We start from the raw sequence: 24245 nt of genomic DNA on the forward strand, positions 1-24245 counted from the left end.
GGCCAATCAGAGAGCTGTCCTTCGCTGTCCAATCAATCAGAGAGGAGCGCTGTGCTCTCAGCCAGTGAAATGTGGGCGCCTGTCTTCCCAGCCAATCAACGTCATTTGCTGTTTCCTCCTCCAATCAGAGGTGTGGAGCCTCTCCAACAGCCAATCAGAAACGAGAGTATGTCCTTCGTAGCCAATGACAGATGTCTTCTCAGTATTCTAGCCAATCAGAGATGCCTGCTCTGCGATTCAGCCATTCGGAAATAGGTTCCTTGTCTCTCAGCCATTCAGAAATGAGTCCTCCACATCTGAGCCAATCAGAAATTGGTTTCATGATGTTCAGCCAATCATAAATGAGAGTTTCACCTCTGAACCAATAAGACAATTATCGTTACTAAGGGCGGCCCAGGTCCCGCCTTCCTCTGTGTCGTTGCTATGGGCTGTGGGAGGGGTATTGTAGTGGGAAAACGGGGGTGGGTGGGACTTTTTTGCTGGCAGTTTAGTTTTGGCCAATCAGATAGTTGGCCCGTCAACCTGTGGCCAACGAGCGTGAGGCCGCACTTGGTAGCCAGTGAGACCAGGGTCGTTGCCAAGGCGTGCCTAGTCCCCGCCCCCGGCGTTGCTAAGGGGAGTAACGGCGGAAGTGAGCGCGCGGGGTCAGAGGCCGGCTGTGTTGATGTTGACACTAGGCCGGGGCCGAGCGCGAGGGGCTGCCGCGGAAGCCGGGAAGGGTCAAAAAGCCGCAACGGGGAGGGGGAAGGAGCGGGCAAGCGAAGGGTTGATTCGTCTGCGTCCGGCCGCCGGACGCTGCTGCTCCCCCTCCCCCCGGGGTACTTTCGCCCCCACGACCCCTCCCTATGGGGGGGCAGTGAGTGTGTGGGGGAGGGAGCCCCCCGGGTACCCACGATCCCCTTGGCCCCTCCATCCGGGTACCGAGCCCTCCCTGGTACCCCCCCTTAGCGCCTCCATCCGGGTCCCCCGCCCCCCCCGGACCCCCCCTTAGCGCCTCCATCCGGGTACCCACCATCCCCTTAGCCCCTGCATCCGGGTACCCTGCCCCCCGGGACCCCCCCTTAGCCTCTGCATCCGGGTACCCACCATCCCCTTAGCCCCTGCATCCGGGTACCCTGCCCCCCGGGACCCCCCCTTAGCCCCTCCATCCGGGTACCGAGCCCTCCCTGGTACCCCCCCTTAGCGCCTCCATCCGGGTACCCACCATCCCCTTAGCCTCTGCATCCGGGTACCCTGCCCCCCGGGACCCCCCCTTAGCGCCTCCATCCGGGTACAGACCATCCCCTTGGCCCAGCCTCCGGGGTACCCCGCCCTCCCTGGTACCCCCTTTAGCGCCTCCATCGGGGTCCCCCGCTCCCCGGGGCCCCCCCTTGGCCCCTCCATCCGGGTACCCTGCCCCCGGGACCCCCCCTTAGCCCCTCCATCCAGATACCCATCTCCTTGGCCCAGCCCCCTGCGTACCCCGCCCTCCCTGGTACCCCTCTTAGCCCCTCCATCCAGGTACTACCATCCCCTTAGCCTCTGCCTCCCGGTACCCCGCCCGCCGGGACCCCCCTTAGCCCCTCCATCCGGGTACCACCATCCTCTTAGCCCCTCCATCCGGGTACCCCGCCCGCCGGGACCCCCCCTTAGTCCCTCCATCCGGGTACCCCGCCCGCCGGGACCCCCCCTTAGCCCCTCCATCCGGGTACCACCATCCTCTTAGCCCCTCCATCCGGGTTCCCCGCCCGCCGGCCCAGCCGGGCCCCGCTCCCTCCCGGCCATGACGATCCTGCCCAAGAAGAAGCCCTGCCCGGCGGCGGGGGACGGGGAGCGGGACCCGCCGGGCGGACCCCCCCGCGCCGCGGCCTCGGGCGGGGTGGGCGGCCCGGACCCCCACCCGCACCCCCACCCGCGGGGGGGGCCCGGCCCGGACTCGCACGCCCGGGGGGGGGCCGGCGGCGGGGGCGGCCCCCCCGCCGGCCCCGACCCCCGCGGCGGAGGGGCCCGATCCCGGGCCTCCCCTCCCCCGCCCCGCTGGGGGGCGCCCCCCGCCGGCTCGCCGCCGCCGCCGGGCCCCGGCGGGGTGGGGGGCGGCGGGGACCCGCTCGGGGGGCTGGACGGGGCCCCGCTGCTCGGGGCGGGCGAGGCCCGGGGCGGGGGCTGCTGCTCGGGGCCGGGGCACAGCAAGCGGCGGCGGCAGGGGGGGCCCGGCCCGGGCAGCAGCCCCGAGCGGGACGAGGCCGGCGGCGGCGCCGGCTGTAACAGCGAGGACGAGTACGAGACGGCGGCGGCCCGCGGGGAGAGCATGGACCCGGCCACCGTGGAGCAGGTACCGGGGGGGCGTGGGGGCCCCTTCTGGGAGGGTTGGTGGGGGAGAGGGATCCCCCTTCTGGTGGGTATGGGGGGCCCCTTCTGGGAGGGTTGGTGGGGGAGAGGGATCCCCCTTCTGGTGGGTATGGGGGGCCCCTTCTGGGAGGGTTGGTGGGGGAGAGGGATCCCCCTTTTGGTGGGTATGGGGGGCCCCTTCTGGGAGGGTTGGTGGGGGGAGAAGGATCCCCCTTCTGGTGGGTATGGGGGGCCCCTTCTGGGAGGGTTGGTGGGGGAGAGGGATCCCCCTTCTGGTGGGTATGGGGGGCCCCTTCTGGGAGGGTTGGTGGGGGAGAGGGATCCCCCTTTTGGTGGGTATGGGGGGCCCCTTCTGGGAGGGTTGGTGGGGGGAGAAGGATCCCCCTTTTGGTGGGTATGGGGGGCCCCTGTCCTGGGAGGGTTGGTGGGGGAGAGGGATCCCCCTTTTGGTGGGTATGGGGGGCCCCTTCTGGGAGGGTTGGTGGGAGGAGAAGGATCCCCCTTCTGGTGGGTATGGGGGCCCCCCTTCTGGGAGGGTTGGTGGGGGGGAGACGGATCCCCTTTTGGTGGGTATGGGGGGCCCCTCTTCTGGGAGGGTTGGTGGGGGAGAGGGATCCCCCTTTTGGTGGGTATGGGGGGCCCCCGTCCTGGGAGGGTTGGTGGGGGGAGAAGGATCCCCCTTCTGGTGGGTATGGGGGCCCTCCTTCTGGGAGGGTTGGTGGGGGGAGAAGGATCCCCCTTCTGGTGAGTATGGGGGCCCCCCTTCTGGGAGGGTTGGTGGGGGGGAGATGGAGCTCCCTTCTTGCAGGTATGGGGGCCCCCTTCTGGGAGGGTTGATGGGGGAGAGACGGATCCCCCTTCTGGTGGGTATGGGAGGAGGGAGATCCCCCTTCTTGGACACTGGGGGGGGACCGGACCCTCCTCTTCTGGGCTCTGGGGAGAGTGGAACCTGACTCTGGGGGGAGTGTGGGGACCCCCTTAGCTATTGGGGAACTCCCCTTCTGGGATGGCTGGTGGGGGGGATATGGATCCCCCTTCTGGTGGGTATGGGAGGACCCCTGGTATGAGGGGAGGGAGATCTCCTTTCTTGGAGATTTGGGGGGGACCGGATCCCCCTCTTCTGGGCTCTGGGGAGAGTGGAACCTGCCTCGGGGTGGGGACCCGCCCTTTCTGTAGCAGTTTCCCTGGGTGGGGAAGGGCCCTGGGCTGTGGGTGGTGGGGGACCCACTTCTGAGCTGTGGCAGGGATGGGGATCCCCTCTGAAGAATAGGGGAACCACCCCCTGTAGAGCAGGTATCCAGGGCAGCGTTCTCTCCTTGGGAGTGGGTGGACCCCCTCCCTCTGAGAGCTGGGGGAAGTGGGGAGACCCTCCCTTCCGACCTGGGCTGGATGAGAGCAATGCCCCCTCATTGGGAAGGGGGGACCCTCCACTCCCTGATCTGGAGGAGGCCCCCCCTTTCAGATGTGTGGTGAGCCCCTCCCTCTGATATGGGGGTGGGGGCAACCCTGCCTGGGGCGATGTTGATAGGCAACCCTGCTCCCTCTTATGAGAGGGCTCTGATCTGGAAGTGGGAAGACACCCCCCCCCCATGATGGGGGGAGGGATGTAACAATCAGGTGGTAACTCTTATTTTTCCCCATGGGCCCCCTGCTATGTGATAGGGGAATAGAGGGGGGTGTCTGCTCTGGCACATATCCCTGTCAGGTAGTTGGGGTGCTCTGAGCTGGGAGGTAATGCTGTTTTTCCAGCTCTACCTTCATCCCATGCGGTGGGCTCTGAGGGGGTCCCTGTATTGTCACCCTATTAGTCTGCTGTTTATCCCCCCTTATTGCTGTTTGGGTGTGGGTACCCCCAAGCACCTCCCCCCAGCACTCATTCTTACTCATTAGGGGGCACTTAACCTGTGAACTCCACCCCAGCCCACCAAGATTCAGTAGCTGGGATGCTCGGACCAAGGCATCTGGGCCTGCATTCCCTTTGGAGATGGGATGCTAGGGACCCAGGCATCTGGAGGCTCTGGTTCCCTGAGCACACTGGGAACCCAGGCATCTGGGGGCTCTGCTCCTAGCCCCCCCTCCCCCCATGGTACTGTGTGTGTGTGTGTGTGTGTGTGCGTCTCTCAGTGTCCCTGCTGGAGAGGATGAGTCCCACTCTAGATTGTGCTAGAGCATAAGAGACACACAATTCACCGGGTGAGCAAGTGAAACTGGCTAGCTTCCTCATGGTATCCTAGCAGTAGTGAAAAGTGAACTGTGTGTTATCAGGGTAGCATCTAGGAGCCCAGTCCTACCCCAGGACCTCATTGTTCTGGGTGCTCGACAGGATATATTCAGTGTATTTTGGTAGTATGCAGGAGCTCCGTCCTGGACTGGGACCCCCTTGTGCCAGGCGCTGTATGTTATCTATTAGGTGTATTACGGTTCTGCCCCAGGAGGGCCTTGCTCCAGGCACTGTATGTTATCTATTAGGTGTATTACGGTAGCACCCAGCAGACAGACAGACAGACACACACCCTTGTGCTAGGCACTGTATGTTATCTATTAGCTATATTACGATAGCACCCAGGGCGCGCACACACCCCTTGTGTCAGGCGCTGTATGTTATCTATTAGCTATATTACGGTAGCACCCAGCAGACAGACAGACAGACACACACCCTTGTGCTAGGCACTGTATGTTATCTATTAGCTATATTACGATAGCACCCAGGGCGCGCACACACCCCTTGTGTCAGGCGCTGTATGTTATCTATTAGCTATATTACGGTAGCACCCAGCAGACAGACAGACAGACACACACCCTTGTGCTAGGCACTGTATGTTATCTATTAGCTATATTACGATAGCACCCAGGGCGCACACACACCCCTTGTGTCAGGCGCTGTATGTTATCTATTAGGTGTATTACGGTAGTGCCTGTGGGAGGGCCTTGCGCCAGGCTCTGTACAAACACAGACCAGAGAGAGACTCCCCAGTCCCGCGGCCTTAACCCAGCCCTGCCCTGGCCGCAGTGGGGTGGAATTACCGTTGTCCCTCCCCCCAGCCCGGCAGACCTGCCCCCGGTGACGCGTGGCTCTGGGTCACCCAGGGCACTGGGGGAGATGTGAGTGAATTGTGCTGCTCACCTGTTGGTTCGGGGCGAGACCCGCTCCAGGGAAGAGAGTCTCAGCCCCAGTGCGCCACGCATGGCAGTGCGGGGTTTCCCTGGGGTAACTCGCTGATAGACAGACCTGTCACCCATCCCTACTAGCCAGGCGCGGCGGTGCCCAGATGTAGGCTGACTGTCTCTCGGTTGTTGACAGCTTGCCTAGCTGCACGTGCCGCCTGTTGAGTTGGACTGTTGCAGGGGATTGTGGGATGTCGCTTGGCCTAAGGGAACAGGACTCTGGGAAAACCCGCCAGGCATTCCCGTAACAGGGTCTATAGGAACATAATGGGGTCTGGTTTGTCTAGCCGGGGGGATCCCCAATCCAGGCTGGCTTCACAGGGCCTGGCATTCAGGGGAAACCCCACCCCGGCTGGGCTATGGGTCCTGTGGGATCTCTTCTCCCCAGGGCTGGGATCGGGGAACGGGGACCGGAACGGGGGCTGCTGATACTGTACACGTTTGGAATAGACGTCTCCTACCTCAGGTCCATTAATGCTTAATGCAGCGAGCCAAGATGGGGGGCCTGGTCCCACAGCTAACATGGAGGGGGGCTTTCCCAGGGCAGCGTGGGGGGGATTTGTGTGGGGCTGGCCGACCCCCTTTCCCACTCGAGGGCCAGACAGAATCTGATCTGTAACCCAATCTGTCCCACCATCACCGCAGGTGCCCAGGCCATGGGCTGGTGCCCCATATGCAGCCGGGGGGCATCAGCTGGGACACTGAGCAGCCCTTCCAGGGTCTCGAGCTTGGATCCTGGCTCCCAGCCCCTCTCCTGCCCCCCCCCCCCCCCCCCGCTGTAAGCACTGGGCACCAGCGCTCCGTAACGCGCCATGTACGTATCCTACATTATGCCAGATACTGGAGGCCTGGGCTCTGAGCGGGGGCCTTAGGAGCTGGAAGACAAGGTGGCTGGGTGCTAGGCGGCGCTGAGCTGTGGGGAACGGGCTGGGGGGCTGGGCAGGGGACGTTCTCCCCTGGCAGTCTGGGCCGGGGGCAGGTGAGGGGCTGGGCAGGGGACACTCTCCTCTGGCAGTCTGGGCTGGGGCCAGGTGAGGGGCTGGGCAGGGGGTGCTCTCCCCTGGCAGTCAGGGCCCGGGGCAGGTGAGGGGCTGGGCAGGGGGTGCTTTCCCCTGGCAGTTAGGGCCCGGGGGAGGTGTGCGGCTGGGCAGGGAGTGCTCTCCCCTGGTAGTCAGGGCCGGGGGCAGGTGAGGGGCTGGGCGGGGGGTGCTCTCCCCTGGCAGTCAGGGCCGGGGGCAGGTGAGGGGCTGGGCGGGGGGTGCTCTCCCCTGGCAGTCAGGGCCGGGGGCAGGTGAGGGGCTGGGAAGGGGGTGCTCTCCCCTGGCAGTCAGGGCCGGGGGCAGGTGAGGGGCTGGGCAGGGGGCGCTGTCCCCTGGCAGTCAGGGCCCGGGGGCAGGTGTGGGGCTGGGCAGGGGACACTCTCCTCTGGCAGTCAGGGCCTGGGGGAGGTGTGGGGTTGGGCGGGGGGCGCTGTCCGCTGGCAGTCAGGGCCGGGGGCAGGTGAGGGGCTGGGCAGGGGGTGCTCTCCCCTGGCAGTCAGGGCCGGGGGCAGGTGAGGGGCTGGGCGGGGGGTGCTCTCCCCTGGCAGTCAGGGCCGGGGGCAGGTGAGGGGCTGGGCGGGGGGTGCTCTCCCCTGGCAGTCAGGGCCGGGGGCAGGTGAGGGGCTGGGCAGGGGGCGCTGTCCCCTGGCAGTCAGGGCCGGGGGCAGGTGAGGGGCTGGGCAGGGGGTGCTCTCCCCTGGCAGTCAGGGCCGGGGGCAGGTGAGGGGCTGGGCAGGGGGTGCTCTCCCCTGGCAGTCAGGGCCGGGGGCAGGTGAGGGGCTGGGCAGAGGGTGCTCTCCCCTGGCAGTCAGGGCCAGGGGCAGGTGAGGGGCTGGGCAGGGGGTGCTGTCCCCTGGCAGTCAGGGCCAGGGGCAGGTGAGGGGCTGGGCAGGGGGTGCTCTCCCCTGGCAGTCAGGGCCGGGGGCAGGTGAGGGGCTGGGCAGGGGGTGCTCTCCCCTGGCAGTCAGGGCCAGGGGCAGGTGAAGGGCTGGGCAGAGGGTGCTCTCCCCTGGCAGTCAGGGCCGGGGGCAGGTGAGGGGCTGGGCAGGGGGTGCTCTCCCCTGGCAGTCAGGGCCGGGGGCAGGTGAGGGGCTGGGCGGGGGGCGCTGTCCCCTGGCAGTCAGGGCCGGGGCCAGGTGAGGGGCTGGGCAGGGGGCGCTGTCCCCTGGCAGTCAGGGCTGGGGGCAGGTGAGGGGCTGGGCAGGGGGTGCTCTCCCCTGGCAGTCAGGGCCGGGGGCAGGTGAGGGGCTGGGCAGGGGGCGCTGTCTCCTGGCAGTCAGGGCCGGGGGCAGGTGAGGGGCTGGGCAGGGGGCGCTCTCCCCTGGCAGTCAGGGCCGGGGGCAGGTGAGGGGCTGGGCAGGGGGTGCTCTCCCCTGGCAGTCAGGGCCAGGCACTGGGTGTGCTCTTGGGGGGAGAACATAAGAATGGCCAGACTGGGTCAGAGCAAAGGTCCATCTAGCCCAGTGTCCTGTCTGCCAACAGTGGCCAATGCCAGGTGCCCCAGGGGGAGTGAACCCAACAGGTGGTGATCAGGTGATCTCTCTCCTGCCATCCAAACAGGGGCCAGGGACCCCATTCCTTACCCAGCCTGGCTACTAGCCATTAACGGACTTAACCTCCATGCATGTATCCAGTTCTCTTTTAAACCCTGTTCTAGTCCCGGCCTTCACAGCCTCCTGAGGCAGGGAGTTCCACAGGCTGCCTGTGCGCTGCGTGAAGAAGAACTTCCTTTGATTTGTTTTAAACCCGCTGCCCATTCATTTAATTTGGTGGCCCCTAGTGCTTGTATTATGAGAGCAAGTAAATAACTTTTCCTTATCCACTTTCTCTACATCACTCAGGATTTTATAGACCTCTGTCATATCCCCCCTTCGGCTCCTCTTTTCCAAGCTGAAAAGTCCCAGTCTCTTTAATCTTGCCTCATCTGGAACCAGTTCCAAACCCCTGATCATTTTAGTTGCCCATCTCTGAACCTTTCCTAGTGCCAGTATATCTTTTTTGAGGTGAGGAGATCACATCTGTGCACAGTACTCGAGATGTGGGCATCCCATGGATTTATAGAAGGGCAGTGAGAGATTCTCCCTCTTATTCTCTATCCCCTTTTAATGATTCCTAACATCCTGTTGGCTTTTTTGACCAACTCTGCACACTGCGTGGACGTCTTCAGAGAACTATCCACGATGACGCCAAGATCTCTTTCCTGACTCGTTGTAGCTAAATTAGCCCCCATCATATTGTGTGTATAGTTGGGGTTATTTTCCTAACGTGCATTACTTTACATTGAGCGACATTACATTTCATTTGCCGTTTTGCTGCCCAGACACTTAGCTTTGTGAGATCGTGTTGAAGTTCTTCATGGTCTGCTTTGGTCTTAACTATCTTGAGCACTTTAAGACAAGTGGCTGGACAGGGGAGTCAGGGCCAGGCACTAGGGGGTGCTGTGCTGTGGGGCTTGGCTGGAGGCGCTGTCCCTGGGCGCTGGGGGGCGCCATGGGGTGGGGGCTCCATGGGGCTGGGGGCTCAGCAGGGGCACGTAGTAACTTGCTGACGCGGTGCTCTCTTGTCTCCAGCAGGAGAACAGGTTTGAGAAGTCGCTGCGGGAGAAGAAAGGTTTCATCATCAAGCAGATGAAGGAGGACGGGGCTTGTTTATTCCGGGCTGTGGGTAAGTTGGGGGTGGGGAGGATGTGGGGCACCCCTGTCCTGAGGGGGAGCAGTCTGATCTCTTTCCCAGCCCTTCTGGGATAAGTTGGGGGAGCAGGTCAGGGTGAGGATGGGGGTCAGTGTTGGGAGGCTGGGGGTTGGGGTGGGGACCTGCTCAGAAGCAGGTCAGAGTTGGGGGGTCAGGAGTGATTGATGGGAGGATTTGGGGCAGGGTTGGGGGTGTCCTAGAGAGGGGGTTTGGGGGTCAGAGTTGGGGAGCATGAGAGAGGATTGAGGGGCCTGTGGGGAAGCCGTGAGAATGGGGTGTGGTAGGGTCAGGTTCGAGGGGTCTGGGGTCCCTGTGGTGAGATCGGGTGGTTCCGCTAGGCCTTGACTCTGGGTTCCTGGAAACTGGGTGCGGGGGGGTTCTCTGCTGCCCGCCAGCTGTTTTCAGGGTGATCTCTGAGTTGTGGGGTTCGTAGCCCCCAGGGCCTTGGCTCTGGGTTGGACAAAGTGGGGGACGGGGGTGCGGCTTTCAGGTGAGACTGTACGATGGACAATCAGGGTGAGGCAGATCCCTCGAGGTGGGGCCCCCGGCCAGGAGTGGGTCTCCATCGTGCCGGGCACGGCGCGGATACCCCGTGAGAGACAGGCCCTGCCCCAGATGAGCTTCCCATGGGCACTGACAAGGGGCGCGAGGGGAAATCGGGGCACGAGGTCAAGGCAGGGGGCAGAGCTGGGGATAGAAGCCAAGAGTCCTGAGTCCCAGCCCTTCCCCACGAGTCCACACTGCCCCTGGGAGAAACAGTGAGCCCTGGCGCTGGGGGGATGCCCTGCTGCAGGGTGAGGGGCTGGGTGGGGGGCGCTCTGCCCTGGCCGGCAGGACCGTGCTGCAGGGGCCTGGGTGGGGGCGCTCTGCCCTGGCCAGAAGGGCCCCGCTGCAGGGTGAGGGGCTGGGTGGGGGCGCTCTGCCCTGGCTGGCAGGGCCATGCTGCAGGGGCCTGGGTGGGGGGCGCTCTGCCCTGCCCGGCAGGACCGTGCTGTGGGGGGTGCCATGCTGCGGGGGGCAGAGCATGGGGCGCTCTCCATGTCAATCATTGGCCTCCTATTAATTGACATCTTTAATCCCACCCCTCAGGCCCTACGATCATTTGACCCATAGGTGTGTATGACTCCCCCCCCCATATGGAGGGCGGGGAATCAGTGACCCGGCCCCTTTCCCAGAACTCTGTTCTCCCCCTACCCCACCCCCCCCAGAGGTGGGAGATTCCTAGATCGGGGGTCCCCTGATGGGTTGGGTGCTGCAGAGATTTGGGGTGCACCCCGAATGAGATCAGGATCCCACCCCGTATGACAAACATAAGAACTGGGGGTAGCGCACAGCCTGCCCTCCCCAGAGGGGGCTACATCTGAGCACTGGCCGAACCATCCCTGCAGGGCATTATGTGCAGCTGTTCCCCAGCTGCCCCTCCCCAGAGGCGGCTGCATCTCAGTTTCACAGGCATGAAGTCTGTTACCCTGTCAGTGCCTTTTCCCGCGTGACCAGCAGGGGGCAGCACGACCCTGGCATTGCCTTCTCCTTCCTGTCAAGCCCACACACCCGCTTGCTTCTGCCGAGATAAACAGCTTCCCTTCCCCCGGCCAGCGCCCGCTCCCCACCCCTCCTATCGCCCCTGATGCAGCAAAGCGGGGCTGCGGGTGGGGGAGCAGAGCACAGGTGGGGGCGGCGAATGAGCCAGGCCAGTGTGATCTGTGTTTGGGGGTTTTTTGGGGGGTGTGGTGTGGTGTGGTAGTTTGAGGTAGGTGCAGAGAGAACCCAGGAGTCATGGCTCCCTTCACTCGCGCTGGCTTGGCAGGGGGCTGGCATGGCCGCTGAGTCGTGGCAGCGTTTTGCTGACGGGTGCTGAGTCATGGCAGCGTTTTGCTGACGGGTGCTGAGTCATGGCAGCGTTTTGCTGACTCAGAGGAGGTTTTGCATCATCATGTTTTGCTCCTGCTCTGCCCAGGCCTGGCAAGGCCTTGTCAGTGGTCGCTGCTCCCCAGACTCAGCCGCCTGGAGGACCTCGCCTGGCCCAGCAACTAGAGCAGGGCGCCTTCCCACACCACAGCTGGTCTCTCTGCCAGCAGTGGTGCAGAACTCAGGTGTCCTGACCCCCAGCCTCACCCCTTCTATCCCATTAGACACACTCCCCTCCCACAGCTGGGCAGAGAACCCAGGCGTCCTGGCTCCCAGCCCCCCTGCTCTCACCCACCAGCCCCCACTCCCCTCCCAGAGCTGGGGAGAGAACCCAGGCATCCTGGCTCCCAGCCCCCCCTGCTCTAACCACCAGCCCCCACTCCCCTCCCAGATCCGGGGGGAGAACCCAGGAGTCCTGGCTCCCAGCCCCCTGATCTAACCATCAGCCCTGAGTCCCCTCCCAGAGCCAAGGAGAGAACCCAAGAGTCCTGGCTCCCAATCCCCCCATGCTGTAACCTCTAGAGGCACTTCCCACCTGCTTAGCTTAAAGGCAGCTCTTGCCTCTCGTCAATTACACGTACATTTTCCCAGCAGCATGTCAGTTTCCTTCCTCTTCTGATGGGTTTTCCACCTGCCCCCCATGTGGAACATTCCCTGCCCCAAGCATCAGCACCCGTCCCACGCATCCTCCCCGGGTTAGAGTGGGGCTGGGAGCCCGGACTCCTGGGTTCTCTCCTTGGCTCTGGGAGGGGAGTGGGGTCTGGTGGTTAGAGCAGGGGCTGCTGGGACCCAGGATGCCTGGGTTCTGTTCTTGGCTGGGAGAGGGGGTCTCGTGAGCACCGAGAAGTGACTGAAACCCTGGTATTAGAAAGCCTTTGTGGTGTGAGGGGTGGGGGAATTTCAACCACCCTGTTTTGATAGAAACTGAAACTCGCAGGCTGAGAATGGGGGAGGCAGGTGACTGCTGCTCTAGCTCTGTTCTCAGTAGTGCCCCAGCCCCAGCAGCCCTTCGCCCCTAATGTTCGGCTGCCCCTCGGGGAAAATCTTCAACCCTGAATTAGCTTCAGCCCTTCCCTGACTCACTTAGCACTGTTTGTACGGCCACAGTGCCACTGGGGAGCCAGGGAGAGAACCCAGGAGTCCTGGCTCCCAACCCGCCCTGCTCTAACCACCAGCCCCTGCTCCCCTCCCAGAGCTGGGATAGAACCCAGGAGTCCTGGCTCCCTGCCCCCCACCCAACCCACTGGGCCCGTAGGACCTTCCTCCCCATTTCTACTGCTTTGTCTTCCATTCCAAAGGATCCCTAAGGCTGGCTCCCTGGCCACTGAGCTGCAGCCACCTCTGGGGCTGGGGAGCCAGGGAACAGCCACGCTGCGGGGTGTGCACGCTCAGGGAGCAGGGGTCGTCCCCTGCGTGTTGGGGGCGGAAGCACCGCATGCACCACTGGCCGGCCTGCCTTCGCGGTTACTGACTTTTCCTCTTCCTGCAGCCACGATGGGGAATTTGGCTGCTAAGAATAGCCAGCACTTTACATACAGTGGGCCCCTCCCGCCCCTGGGGGGCAGCTGCTTTCACCTGCCACAGCAGAGGGTGAGGAGCAGGTAATGACTCTGAAGTCCTGACACTCCCATACTGTAACCAGAGCCAGGGAGAGAACCAGGCAGTCCTGGCTCGCAGCTCCCCGCACCCTCCCAGAGCCAGGGAGAGAACCCAGGCGTCCTGGCTCGCAGCTTCCCACACCCTCCCAGAGCCAGGGAGAGAACCCAGGAGTCCGGGCTCTCACTACATTCATAGCTCCAGTAGTGACTGTGGACTTGGAGCTAGAACTGTTGCCCAGCTGCCCTGCCCCAGACATGGCTGCATCTTGGCGAGCAATTTCTAAATCCCTTTAAGCTCCGCGATCCTTTTGGGTGTCCCCACCCTGTGTCCTGTTAACCCTACGTTGCCAGGTGCTGGGCCCAGATGCATTTGTAGATTTCACACTCGCCCACGTGGGTTGATCCCCCCTAAAGAGTGGTTAATTTGTTTGTTTGGATGGAAACCCGGACAGAGGTCTAAGAAGGCTGTGGCGAGGTGGTCAAAATAAATCTGTGGAGAGATGGCTGCTGAGGTAGCCGGGGACCCATCACTGTATTATGGGAGGGAGCAATCACTCAGTTTCTCGATACGTCTATTAGTCAGTAGGGAGAATTTCAATCCGGGAGCAGACGCTTTTTGACTGGCACGTTGTGATATGATGACAATGCCGGGCCCCGGACACCTGGGTTCTGTTCTCAGACTGGCTGGGTGAACATGGGCAGACAGCCGCCCTGCTGCTGGTGCCTCTGTTTCTCCTCCCAGCGTTTGTCTGTGTTGACTGGAAATTTTCCAGGGCCGGGACTGTTTCTCACTGTGTGTCTGCGCAGCACCCGCCCAGTGCCTGGCGTAACAAGAACCCCAGTCTTGGTTTGGGTGGGTGGTCTGGATAGTGCCCCATGCGATGGGGCCCAATCTTGGTCAGTGGGGCCTGTCCAGCACCGAGCAAAGACTGAGGCACTGATCTCACTTGGGTAGGAGATAGGGAGCTGGTGGGGCTCTGATCTCTCCCAGGGGGGCAGGGGGCTGTCTGTGAAGCACCTGGCATAACGAGTGGCTTCACAGACACCCTGTCTCAGCTGGCTCTTGTAAGAGCCCGTGTTATGCACGGTGTGTCCGTTGTGGTTTGGGAACCCGTTGTGCCGGGCACTGTGCATGGCATATTAGGTGTATTACAGTAGCATCTCGGTGCACTGGATACCTGTTGTGCCAGGTGCTGTACGTGGTATATTAGGTATATTACGGTAGTGTCTTGGCGCGTACCCATTGTGCCAGGTGCTGTGCGTGTTATATTAGGTGTATTATGGTAGCATCTTGGCACATACCCGTTGTGCCAGGTGCTGTACGTGGGATATTAGGTGTATTACGGTAGTGTCTTGGCGCGTACCCATTGTGCCAGGTGCTGTGCGTGTTATATTAGGTGTATTATGGTAGCGTCTTGGCACATACCTGTTGTGCTAGGTGCTGTGCGTGGTATATTAGGTATATTACGGTAGCGTCTTGGCCCGTTCCTGTTGTGCCAGGTGCTGTGCATATTATATTAGGTGTATTATGGTAGCGTCTTGGCACATACCCGTTGTACCAGGTGCTGTGCGTGGGATATTAGGTGTATTACGGTAGCGTCTAGGCATTCTGGGTTGTGTCAGGTGCTGTACATTTTCCGACGTATTTCAGTAGTGTCTGGAGAAGGCGCGCTCTGGACCCTGGAGGGGAAAGCAGACGGGAACTGGGAGCCTGTGCCACTCAGCGCTGTTGCCTGCCAGCTGGGTGCCGGACCGGCGTGATGAACCCAGTTCTGGCTCTTGGCCAAAAACTCTCCCTGCCTGGGCTGAAGTCTCACACGCTGAAACCAGTGTCAGTTCGGAGCCAGCAAAACCCCTTGGCCCCTTTCAAAGCGGCTCAGGGCGATTTGCTCCCGGCTTGGTTCCTTCTGGTTCTTTTCATTCGGAACCGAAAGCTGAACCGAGTGAAAAGAACCAGAAGGAACCAAGCCGGGAGCAAATCGCCCTGAGCCGCTTTGCTCCGAACAGCAGCTCTTCTGCAAGTGCCATTTCTCTGCTTCACAAACCTTCCTCCACCCAACCCTCTCTCGCGGGACGGGAGCTAACCATGGGAACACTGCCCTGCCGGGTGCAGTTGGCTCTCCAGGGATCTGTGCTGGGAATTCCTTCGGGGCCTACGACAGAACCATCCCTTCTGGCCTCGGAATCCATGAATTTTGGGTTTTGGCAAGTCTCTGTATTCAGCCTAAGTGAGCCGTGCTCGTCCGGTCTCCTCCGCTGAGATCAGCTCCCCGTTCCCTGACCACGGCTCCAGGCAGCTCCCCCGAGGCAGGGGGAGACGTGCCAGGGGCCTGGGGTGGAGGCATCATGGGTGGGGGGCGGAGGGGAGAGGACAGCAAAGAATTGGGGGGCTCGGCCCTGAGGAGCTGCTGAAGGGACAACAAGTGGCTGCCGATGGAGGGGCTAGAGAAGGGGATTGTTGGTTTGGCTTCGTTTGGGCTGAATCACATTCCCCCTCTGGTCTGTGGGGGTTTGTCAGCAGGCAGGGAATTGATACCGGACCCTTACGGACCTGATGGGGGGTGGAGTGGGGGGTGAAATGGGCCCGGGGAAAGGAATTTCCTGGCTTCTCTTGCGCCCCTGGGCGTTTCCAAAGCCGGCTGAACTCCGACGCCCAATGCACAGCGGGCAGAACGCTGCCGTGAGCAGACCTGGCGATCTCGCTTGGGGACCTCCTTGCTCCAGGCATCACCAGTGAGGGAGAGAACCCAGGAGTCCTGGCTCCCAGCCCCCCCTGCTCTAACCACTATCCCCCACTCCCCTCCCAGAGCCGGGGAGAGAACCCAGGAGTCCTGGCACCCAGCCCCCCCTGCTCTCACCCACCAGCCCCCACTCCCTTCCCAGAGCCATGGAGAGAACGCAGGAGTCCTGGCTCCCAACCCAACTTCTCTCCCAGAGCCGGGGAGAGAACCCAGGAGTCCTGGCTCCCAGCAACCCCCTGCTCTAATCACTAGTCCCCACTCCCTTCCCAGAGCCGGGAGAGAACCCAGGAGTCCTGGCTCCCAGCGCCTCCTGCTCTAATCACTAGTCCCCACTCCCTTCCCAGAGCCGGGAGAGAACCCAGGAGTCCTGGTACCCAGCCCTCCCCACTTCTGCAGTTGTGGAGAGGAGTAGGGGAGCCTGGGAACCAGGACTCCTGGGTTCTGTTCATAGTTTCCCTCTCAAGTCTGGCTGTTGTTTGCCTCAGTTGCCCTTAGCCCTGGTCCCGCCTCCCAGTAACGGAGGGGGGGGGGAATAGTGGGGGGGCAAACAGCTGTGGTCTTTTGCTTCCTGTTTTCTTGTGCCCTTCGCAGCCTGCAGCGTGTGTTTTTGCCGAGCGTGGGTATAAATAACGTATGGGCCGACCGCAGCGCAGGCTTCTGGGAAACCCAGCAGGTCCCCATGTGACTGACGGGAGCTGCTGGCTAAGCCCCCCCGCCCCCAGAACCCCTCTAAACCCACATCCTTGTTTACATTGCAGTGAGGGGGGGATGAGTCACTCGCTCCCATGATGCGGCACTCGGTATGTCAAGATGCTAGGCCTCGTGGGGTACCCTCTACAGCAGCTGAACCCAGGACAGGTGGGGAACCCAGGAGTCTGGGCCCTAATCTGCTCTGCTCCAAGCCACTAGACCCCCCTCCCTTCCCAGAACCAAGAAAGAACCCAGGAGTCCTGGGCCCTAATCTGCTCTCCTCCAAGCCACTAGACCCCCCTCCCTTCCCAGAACCAGGAAAGAACCCAGGAGTCCTGGGCCCTAACCTGCTCTGCTCCAAGCCACTAGATCCCCCTCCCTTCCCAGAACCAGGAAAGAACCCAGGAGTCCTGGGCCCAGCCCCCCCTGCTCCAGCCAGCAGCCCCCACTCCCTTCCCAGAGCTGGGAGAGAACCCAGGAGTCCTGGCGCCCAGCCCCCCCTGCTCCAACCAGCAGCCCCCACTCCCCTCCCAGAGCTGGGAGAGAACCCAGGAGTCCTGGCTCCCAGCCCCCCCCACGCTCTAACCACCAGCCCCCACTACCCTCCCAGAGCCGGGGGGAGAACCCAGGAGTCCTGGCTCCCAGCCCCCCCCCACGCTCTAACCACCAGCCCCCACTACCCTCCCAGAGCCGGGCAGAGAACCCAGGCGTCTGGGCGCCCAGCCCACCCCGCTCTAACTCCAAGATTCCTTGGATGGGAGCAGTGGCTAGTGGTTAGAGCCGGGGGCTGGCAGCCTTGTTTATTTCCTAGCACTCCCAGGTGGCATCTGCCTGGACAAGGGCTCGTGGGTCAGTGCCAGGGTTAGGCAGGACACCATGGGTAGGAGTGAATGGCCGTTGTTCAGACTGGGGAGCGGTAAATACGAGGTCCCCCCAGGAGCTGTTCAACACATTCACAAAGGAGCTGGGAAAAGGGGCAAAGTTTGCGGCCAGTACAAAACGATGTGAGAGTCGAGTCCCTGGCAGGCAGCGAAGAGCTAGGAAGGGACGGCCCCGAACCGGGCGACCGAGCGAGAGGAATTCAGCGTGGAGACCCACCCGTTGGGAACAGGGTCCCAGCCGTGCCCCCAGACGGCTGGGGTCGAAATCTCTCTTCCTGCCCCAGGAACCGAGCTCGGGGTCGCGGTGGATGGTTGTGTGATAACAGCCCTCAACGTGCCATGTGCTAGGAACCGTGAGCAGAGAGTATCCTAGTGCTGCTCCGTGAATCCACGGGACGCCCCCACCTTGGAGGCTGCGTGCGGGTGTGGTCGCCCATCGCAAACATGATCTATTGGAAATGGAAAAGATGCAGAAAAGGGCAACAGAAATGATCAGGGGATGGAACCGCTACCATCTGGGGCGAGAGTGAAGAGACGGGGCCTGTTCGGGTGGGAAGAGGCGACTGGGGGGGATATGACAGAGATCTATAAAGTCACGATGGGGGTGGGAATAATGAACAGGGAATGTTATTTACCCCTTCGTGTAACACGTGAACTAGTGATCCGCTGAGGAAATGAACAGGCAGCAGGGTAAAAACAGAGGAAAGGTGGTATTTCTTCACCCAGCGCGGTCAACCTGTGGGACTCCCTGCCAGGGGATGTGGGGCAGGCCGGAACTGGCACTGGGTTCAAAACCGAGCTCGCTAAGTGCCTGGAGGAGGGGTCCGTCAGTGGCTGTTAGCCTGGGGGGGCAGGGACCCCCTCCCCCCGAGTGTCCCTAGCCTCTGAGGACCAGATGTGGGGACTGGACGATCGAGGATAGATCACTCGGTAATTGCCCTGTTTGGTTCATTCCCTCTGAAGTGCCTGACACCAGGCACGACACGGGCTGGATGGGCCCTGGGTCTGCCCCACTGTGGCCGTACGTGCGATGTCCCCCCCACCCCCCTCGTGTCTCTGCATCACCTGTTCTGTCTCCCAACACCCCTCTCCTCTCTTCCAGCTGACCAGGTCTATGGAGACCAGGACATGCATGAAGTGGTCCGGAAGCACTGTATGGACTACCTGGTGAGCGGGGGCAGGGGGGGACAGCTCCGGGGATCCCCAGGGTGGCCACCTTAGCGTCTTCCCCTGCAGCAGGCCCCATGGACCCCATGTCCCATTCCCCGCCCCCCTGCGTCAGCCAGTCCTGCCCTGGGCTGGATGGGAGCCGGCGCCCCCCAGAGGGAACAGGCCCCTGCCCCCGAGCCAGCCAGTCCCGCCCTGGGGCCGGGTGGGAGCCGGCGCCCCCCAGAGGGGACAGGCCCCTGCCCCATTCCCTGCCCCCCCAGCAGCTAGTCCCTGCCCCGTATCACAGTCTCTCTCCGGGCCCCGGGGCCGCCCCCCCGCAGATGAAAAACGCCGATTATTTCTCCAACTACGTGACTGAAGATTTCACCACCTACATCAACCGGAAGCGGAAAAACAATTGCCACGGCAACCACATTGAGATGCAGGCCATGGCGGAGATGTACAACCGGCCTGTGGAGGTGTACCAGTACGGCACAGGTACCGGGGGCCCCGGCTTCGCCTGGCAGGGTCACGAGGAGCCCCCCATCCTCCCCCCCCCGTGAGATCCGGCGCTGGCTGCTGACCGAAATCCCAGCACCAAAGGAACAGAGGCCGGGTCCACACAGCGCAGAACCCCCCCGGCGGGCCTGGCCGGGCTGACTCGGGCTTGTGGGGGGAAATGGGACACAATTCACACACCCCCCGGAGCCGGATTCTTCCCCAGGGATTCGCTTGTTCTCCCAGGCCGTCGATGGGACATCCTGGCTCGTCCCATTAGCCTAGACGCCTGGGTTCTCTCCCTAGCTCCGGGGGGCGGGAGGGTGGGCTGGGAGCCCGGACGCCTGGGTTCTCTCCCTAGCTCCGGGGGGCGGGAGGGTGGGCTGGGAGCCCGGACGCCTGGGTTCTCTCCCTAGCTCCGGGGGGGGGGAGGGTGGGCTGGGAGCCCGGACGCCTGGGTTCTCTCCCTAGCTCCGGGGGGGGGGGAGGGTGGGCTGGGAGCCCGGACGCCTGGGTTCTCTCCCTAGCTCCGGGGGGGATGGGAGCCCAGACTCCTGGGTTCTCTTCCTAGCTCGGGGGTGGGGGGGGGAGCCCGGACTCCTGGGTTCTCCCTGCTAACTAGGCTGTGCCCCTCTCGCAGAGCCCATCAACACTTTCCACGGCATCCAGCAGAACGAGGACGAGCCCATCCGGGTCTCCTACCACCGCAACATCCACTACAACTCTGTGGTGAACCCCAACAAGGCCACCATCGGCGTGGGGCTGGGGCTGCCTTCCTTCAAGCCAGGGGTGAGTGGGTGTGGCTGGGGGCAGGGCCATGGGCCGGGTAGGGGCGTGTTGCAGCTGGGGGCAGGGCTAGATGTGTGATGGGCGGGGCTGGGGGCAGGGCCATGGGCCGGGTGGGGGCGTGTTGCAGCTGGGGGCAGGGCTGGGCATGTGAGGGGCAGGGCTGAGACAGGTCTAGACGTGTGATGGGTGGTGCTGGGGGCAGGGCCATGGGCCGGGTGGGGGCATGTGGCAGCTGGGGCGGGGCTGGGCGCGTGAGGGGCGGGGCTGGGACAGGGCTGGGCGCGTGAGGGGCGGGGCTGGGCGTGTGAGGGGCGGGGCTGGGACAGGGCTGGCCATGTGAGGGGCGGAGTTGGGACAGGGCTGGGCGCGTGAGGGGCGGGGCTGGGCATGTGAGGGGCGGGGCTGGGACAGGGCTGGCCTTGTGAGGGGCGGGGCTGGGACGGCTGGGCACGTGAGGGGCGGGGCTGGGCATGTGAGGGGCGGGGCTGGGACAGGGCTGGCCTTGTGAGGGGCGGGGCTGGGACGGCTGGGCACGTGAGGGGCGGGGCTGGGTGCGGGAGGGGCGGGGCGGGAGGCCGGTGTCTGACACTGGGCGGGGCACTCTGTGGGCGGGGCGCCCTGACCCCGCCCCCTCCCCGGCAGTACGCGGAGCAGTCGCTGATGAAAAGCGCCATCAAGACGTCAGAGGAGTCCTGGATCGAGCAGCAGATGCTGGAGGACAAGAAGCGAGCGACCGACTGGGAGGCCACGAACGAGGCCATCGAGGAGCAGGTGGCCCGCGAGTCCTACCTGCAGTGGCTGCGGGACCAGGAGAAACAAGCCCGACAGGTGAGCCCCCGCCCCCGCCCCTCTGGGGACTGGCTGGCTCACTCAGGGGGGTGGGGGACGTGACACGAGGCCGGGGATCGGCCCAGTGGAGGTCGGGGAACGGGACCCGGGGGGAGGGGGGGATTGACCAAGTGGGGAGCGGGGAATGGGACTGGGACCCGGGGGGGCGGAGGGATTGGCCAGATGGGGGGCGGGGAATGGGACCTGGAGGGATTGGCCAGATGGGGGGCAGGGAATGGGACCCGGGGGGGGAAGGGGGGATTGCCCAGGTAATGGGGGGCGGGGAACGGGCCCCGGGGGGGTTGGGCTCTTCACTACTCATCTCTCGCCACCCCCCAGCCCCGGAAAGCCAGCGCCACCTGCAGCTCGGCCACGGCGGCGGCGACCAGCGGGCTGGAGGACTGGAGCAGCCGCTCCCCGCGGCAGCGCAGCTCAGCCCCGTCCCCCGAGCACCCCGACCTGCACGGCGAGATCACCGCCCTGAAACCGCCCTCCCCGGGCACCGCCGCCGCCCTGGCGCTGCCCAAGCCGCCCTCGCCCTGCGCGCCAGGTCAGTGCCGCGGGGGCCGCCGCCCTCTTACCCAGCAGCTCGGGGGGGTGATCCGGGAACTGCCCCAGTGCGGCCTTTCCCCCCCACCCCAGAGGTGGCTGCATGTCGGCGCCGGGTCCCCATGTGGTGTTCTGTGTGGCTGTTTCCCACCCGCCCCGCTCCATCCCAGAGCTGGATGCATCTCGGTGCCGGGTCCCTATGTGGTGTTCTGTGTGGCTGTTTTCCCCCTGCCCCAAAGCTGGATCATCTTGGGTCCCAGTCCCCAGGTGGTGTTCTGTGTGGCTGGTCCCATCCAACCCACCCCAGAGCTGGATGCATCTCAACATCAGGCGAGCCATTGCACTGCAGTGGTATGTGGGGTTGTTCCCCAGCCACCCCGCCCCAGAGGTGGCTGCATCTCAGGGCCAATGAATATACATTCAGCCTGTTTAGCACCCCTCCCCCCATCTCTGCGTCCCCAGGCACAAGCAGTCAGTTATCGGCAGGAGGCGGACGAGCGACCCCACCCTTAGTGTCCTTGTACCCGGCCCTGGAGTGCCGGGCCATCATGCAGCAGATGTCGCCTACTGCGTTTGGTGAGTGTCACCTCCGTGCTCTAACCACCAGCCCCCCCTCCCCAAGCTGGGGAGAGAACCCAGGAATCCTTTGCAGATGGCAAATAGGAGGGCTCTGAATGAGGCCACACCCCCAAAGCCAATAGCCCTGCCCCCAGTTTGCAGAGGGGCTTGGAGGAGTTGGCGCTGGGCAGGTGCGATATGAGGGGGCTGCAGGGGGGAAGGGAGGGGTCGGCAGAGAGCAGGGAGGAGCTCTGGGCTGGCTGCAGAGCAGAGGGGGCCGTGGGGGGGCGCAGGGGGAAGGGAGGGCTGGGCAGAGAGAGGGGAGGAGCTCTGGGCTGGCTGCAGAGCAGAGGGGGCTGGGGGTCGCGGGGGGAAGGGAGTGGTCGGCAGAGGGGAGGTGGGAGCTCTGGGCTGGCTGCAGAGCATGGGGGGCTGAGGGGCGCAGGGGGAAGGGAGGGCTGGGCAGAGAGAGGGGAGGAGCTCTGGGCTGGCTGCAGAGCAGAGGGGGCTGGGGGTCGCGGGGGGAAGGGAGGGGTCGGCAGAGGGGAAGTGGGAGCTCTGGGCTGGCTGCAGAGCAGGGGGGGCTGGGGGGCACAGGGGGAAGGGAGGGGTCGGCAGAAGGGAGGTGGGAGCTCTGGGCAGGCTGCAGAGCAGAGGGGGCCGTGGGGGGCGCAGGGGGAATGGAGGGCTGGGCAGAGAGAGGGGAGGAGCTCTGGGCTGGCTGCAGAGCAGAGGGGGCCGTGGGGGGGTACGGGGGGAAGGGAGGGCTGGGCAGAGAGGAGGTGGGAGCTCTGGGCTGGCTGCAGAGCAGGGGGGGCCGTGGGGGGGCGCAGGGGGAAGGGAGGGGTCAGCAGAGGGGAGGTGGGAGCTCTGGGCTGGCTGCAGAGCAGGGGGGGCTGGGGGGCGCGGGGGGAAGGGAGGGGTCGGCAGAGGGGAGGTGGGAGCTCTGGGCTGGCTGCAGAGCAGAGGGGGCCGTGGGGGGGCGCGGGGGGAAGGGAGGGGTCGGCAGAGAGGAGGTGGGAGCTCTGGGCTGGCTGCAGAGCAGAGGGGGCCGTGGGGGGGCGCGGGGGGAAGGGAGGGGTCGGCAGAGGGGAGGAGCTCTGGGCTGGCTGCAGAGCAGAGGGGGCCGTGGGGGGGCGCAGGGGGAAGGGAGGGGTCGGCAGAGGGGAGGTGGGAGCTCTGGGCTGGCTGCAGAGCAGGGGGGGCCGGGAGGAGGCTGGGGGGCACAGGGGGAAGGGAGGGGTCGGCAGAGGGGAGGTGGGAGCTCTGGGCTGGCTGCAGAGCAGGGGGGGCCGGGAGGAGGCTGGGGGGGCTGGGGGGCGCAGGGGGAAGGGAGGGTTCGGCAGAGAGGAGGTGGGAGCTCTGCGCTGGCTGCAGAGCTGGGGGGGCTGGGGGGCGCAGGGGGAAGGGAGGGGTTGGCAGAGGGGAGGTGGGAGCTCTGGGCTGGCTGCAGAGCAGAGGGGGCCGTGGGGGGGTACGGGGGGAAGGGAGGGCTGGGCAGAGAGAGGGGAGGGGCTCTGGGCTGGCTGCAGAGCAGAGGGGGCCGTGGGGGGGTACGGGGGGAAGGGAGGGCTGGGCAGAGAGAGGGGAGGGGCTCTGGGCTGGCTGCAGAGCAGGGCAGAGGGGGCTGGCGGGGGGCGGGGTGCTCTGCCCCCTAACCCGGCCCCCCCGGCAGGTCTGACCGACTGGGACGAGGACGAGATCCTGGCGTCGGTGCTGGCGGTCTCGCAGCAGGAATACCTGGAGAGCATGAAGGGGTCCCTGCACAGAGACAGCCCCGCCGACAAGAGTTGATAATGAAGGGAGACTGTCAGCCCCCCGGCCCCCCTGCGCCCCCCGGCCCCAGGGCCCCCCAGCGCTCATGGCTGGACGGAAACAGAGACCAAGAACCTGGGGAGAAAGCCCAAGCGGCCGCGTGTGGCCTCATCCCTTCTGCCGCCAGCTGGAGGCGCTGCCGGACCCCCAGCGGCGCTGCCGGACCCCCAGCGGCGCTGGACAGGAGCGAAGGAGCCTGGGAAAATACCCACCGTCCTTTGCCGCAGGCCGACCGTCTCCACCGCTCTGGGTCGGGGGGGTGGACGCCGAGATGGAGCCGCTCTCAGGCTGGATTTGGGGGGGTCTGCGAAGGGGGCGGCAGTCAGGGGCCTCCCTCCCCTCCCGCTGGGATTGGGGGTCGCAGCAGCCGCCCCTTCGAGCTGGGACCCCCTGGGGGCGGCGGCTGAGAGTCCAGCTGGGGCCTGCTAGGATGTATGGAAAAGGAGGAGCACACCTTGGCCCCCCCATGCACCCTCCGATCTTCCCTTAGAGTCCTGCCCCTGACCCCCCCGGCAGCTCCCCTGCCGCACACCTCTGAGGAACATCCCAGTCTGCACCCTCCCTTTGGGAGCTACAGGCCCGGGGGGCTAGGTGGGGGGCTGGTGCCCCTCATGACGGACCCCTCTGGGCTGCCCAGGCCCTAGAGCCAGATTGGCCAACTGTGAAAAGACCCCCCCCCCGGCCCTGCTGGGGGGTTCCTGCCCCCCCTACCACAGGTCCATCCAGTGATACCCCCTGAGCAGCATCCACCTGTCCCCCCCAAGTGTGGGCACTGGCTGCTCTGCCCCACCTGGCCAGGTGCGGGGGGGGGCGGTTGGGAATAAAAGGCCCCCTGGGCATGGGAGCTGCTGGTTAATTCCCCCCCCCCCCCAAGTGACACCCCACGCCAGGGTCTTAGAAAAACAGGGGCTGCTAGCGGGGGGCCCTCTGGACTCCGGGGCCCAAGACACAGGATAAGGCCCTCTGTTGTGCTGCCCCAGAGCTGCTATGGGGGGGTCACTGGGCTGGGCACTGCCC

The 24245-nt window shown here is 64.4% G+C and overlaps 1 protein-coding gene across 2 annotated transcripts; it reads left to right on the plus strand.

The window, feature by feature from the left end:
- The first annotated feature begins 1669 nt into the window (after positions 1-1669).
- OTUD5 (OTU deubiquitinase 5) lies at positions 1670-23382 on the plus strand. 2 transcript variants are annotated; one of them, XM_050927255.1, is made up of 9 exons: positions 1670-2311; positions 9104-9197; positions 18145-18209; positions 18533-18689; positions 19330-19478; positions 20121-20306; positions 20646-20856; positions 21318-21431; positions 23089-23382. In XM_050927255.1, the coding sequence occupies exons 1-9, from the start codon at positions 1763-1765 to the stop codon at positions 23205-23207; spliced, it is 1644 nt and encodes a 547-aa protein (XP_050783212.1). In that variant the 5' UTR covers positions 1670-1762; the 3' UTR covers positions 23208-23382. The 2 variants fall into 2 exon arrangements, with proteins under 2 accessions (XP_050783212.1, XP_050783213.1); XM_050927256.1 differs by having other exon boundaries at positions 2137-2311; positions 9107-9197.
- Positions 23383-24245: the final 863 nt, after the last annotated feature.

The sequence above is a fragment of the Gopherus flavomarginatus genome, chromosome 18, assembly GCF_025201925.1.
Source record: "Gopherus flavomarginatus isolate rGopFla2 chromosome 18, rGopFla2.mat.asm, whole genome shotgun sequence".
Classification (NCBI taxonomy): Eukaryota; Metazoa; Chordata; order Testudines; family Testudinidae; genus Gopherus; species Gopherus flavomarginatus.

Excerpts from the sequence above, each read along its gene's own strand:
- OTUD5 (XM_050927255.1), top strand. The coding sequence starts at position 1,763 with ATGACGATCCTGCCCAAGAAGAAGCCCTGCCCGGCGGCGGGGGACGGG. Across the intron at positions 19,479-20,120 it reads TGCCTTCCTTCAAGCCAGGG|TACGCGGAGCAGTCGCTGAT; the intron begins GTGAGTGGGTGT and ends CCTCCCCGGCAG. Across the intron at positions 20,857-21,317 it reads GCCCTCGCCCTGCGCGCCAG|GCACAAGCAGTCAGTTATCG; the intron begins GTCAGTGCCGCG and ends CTGCGTCCCCAG.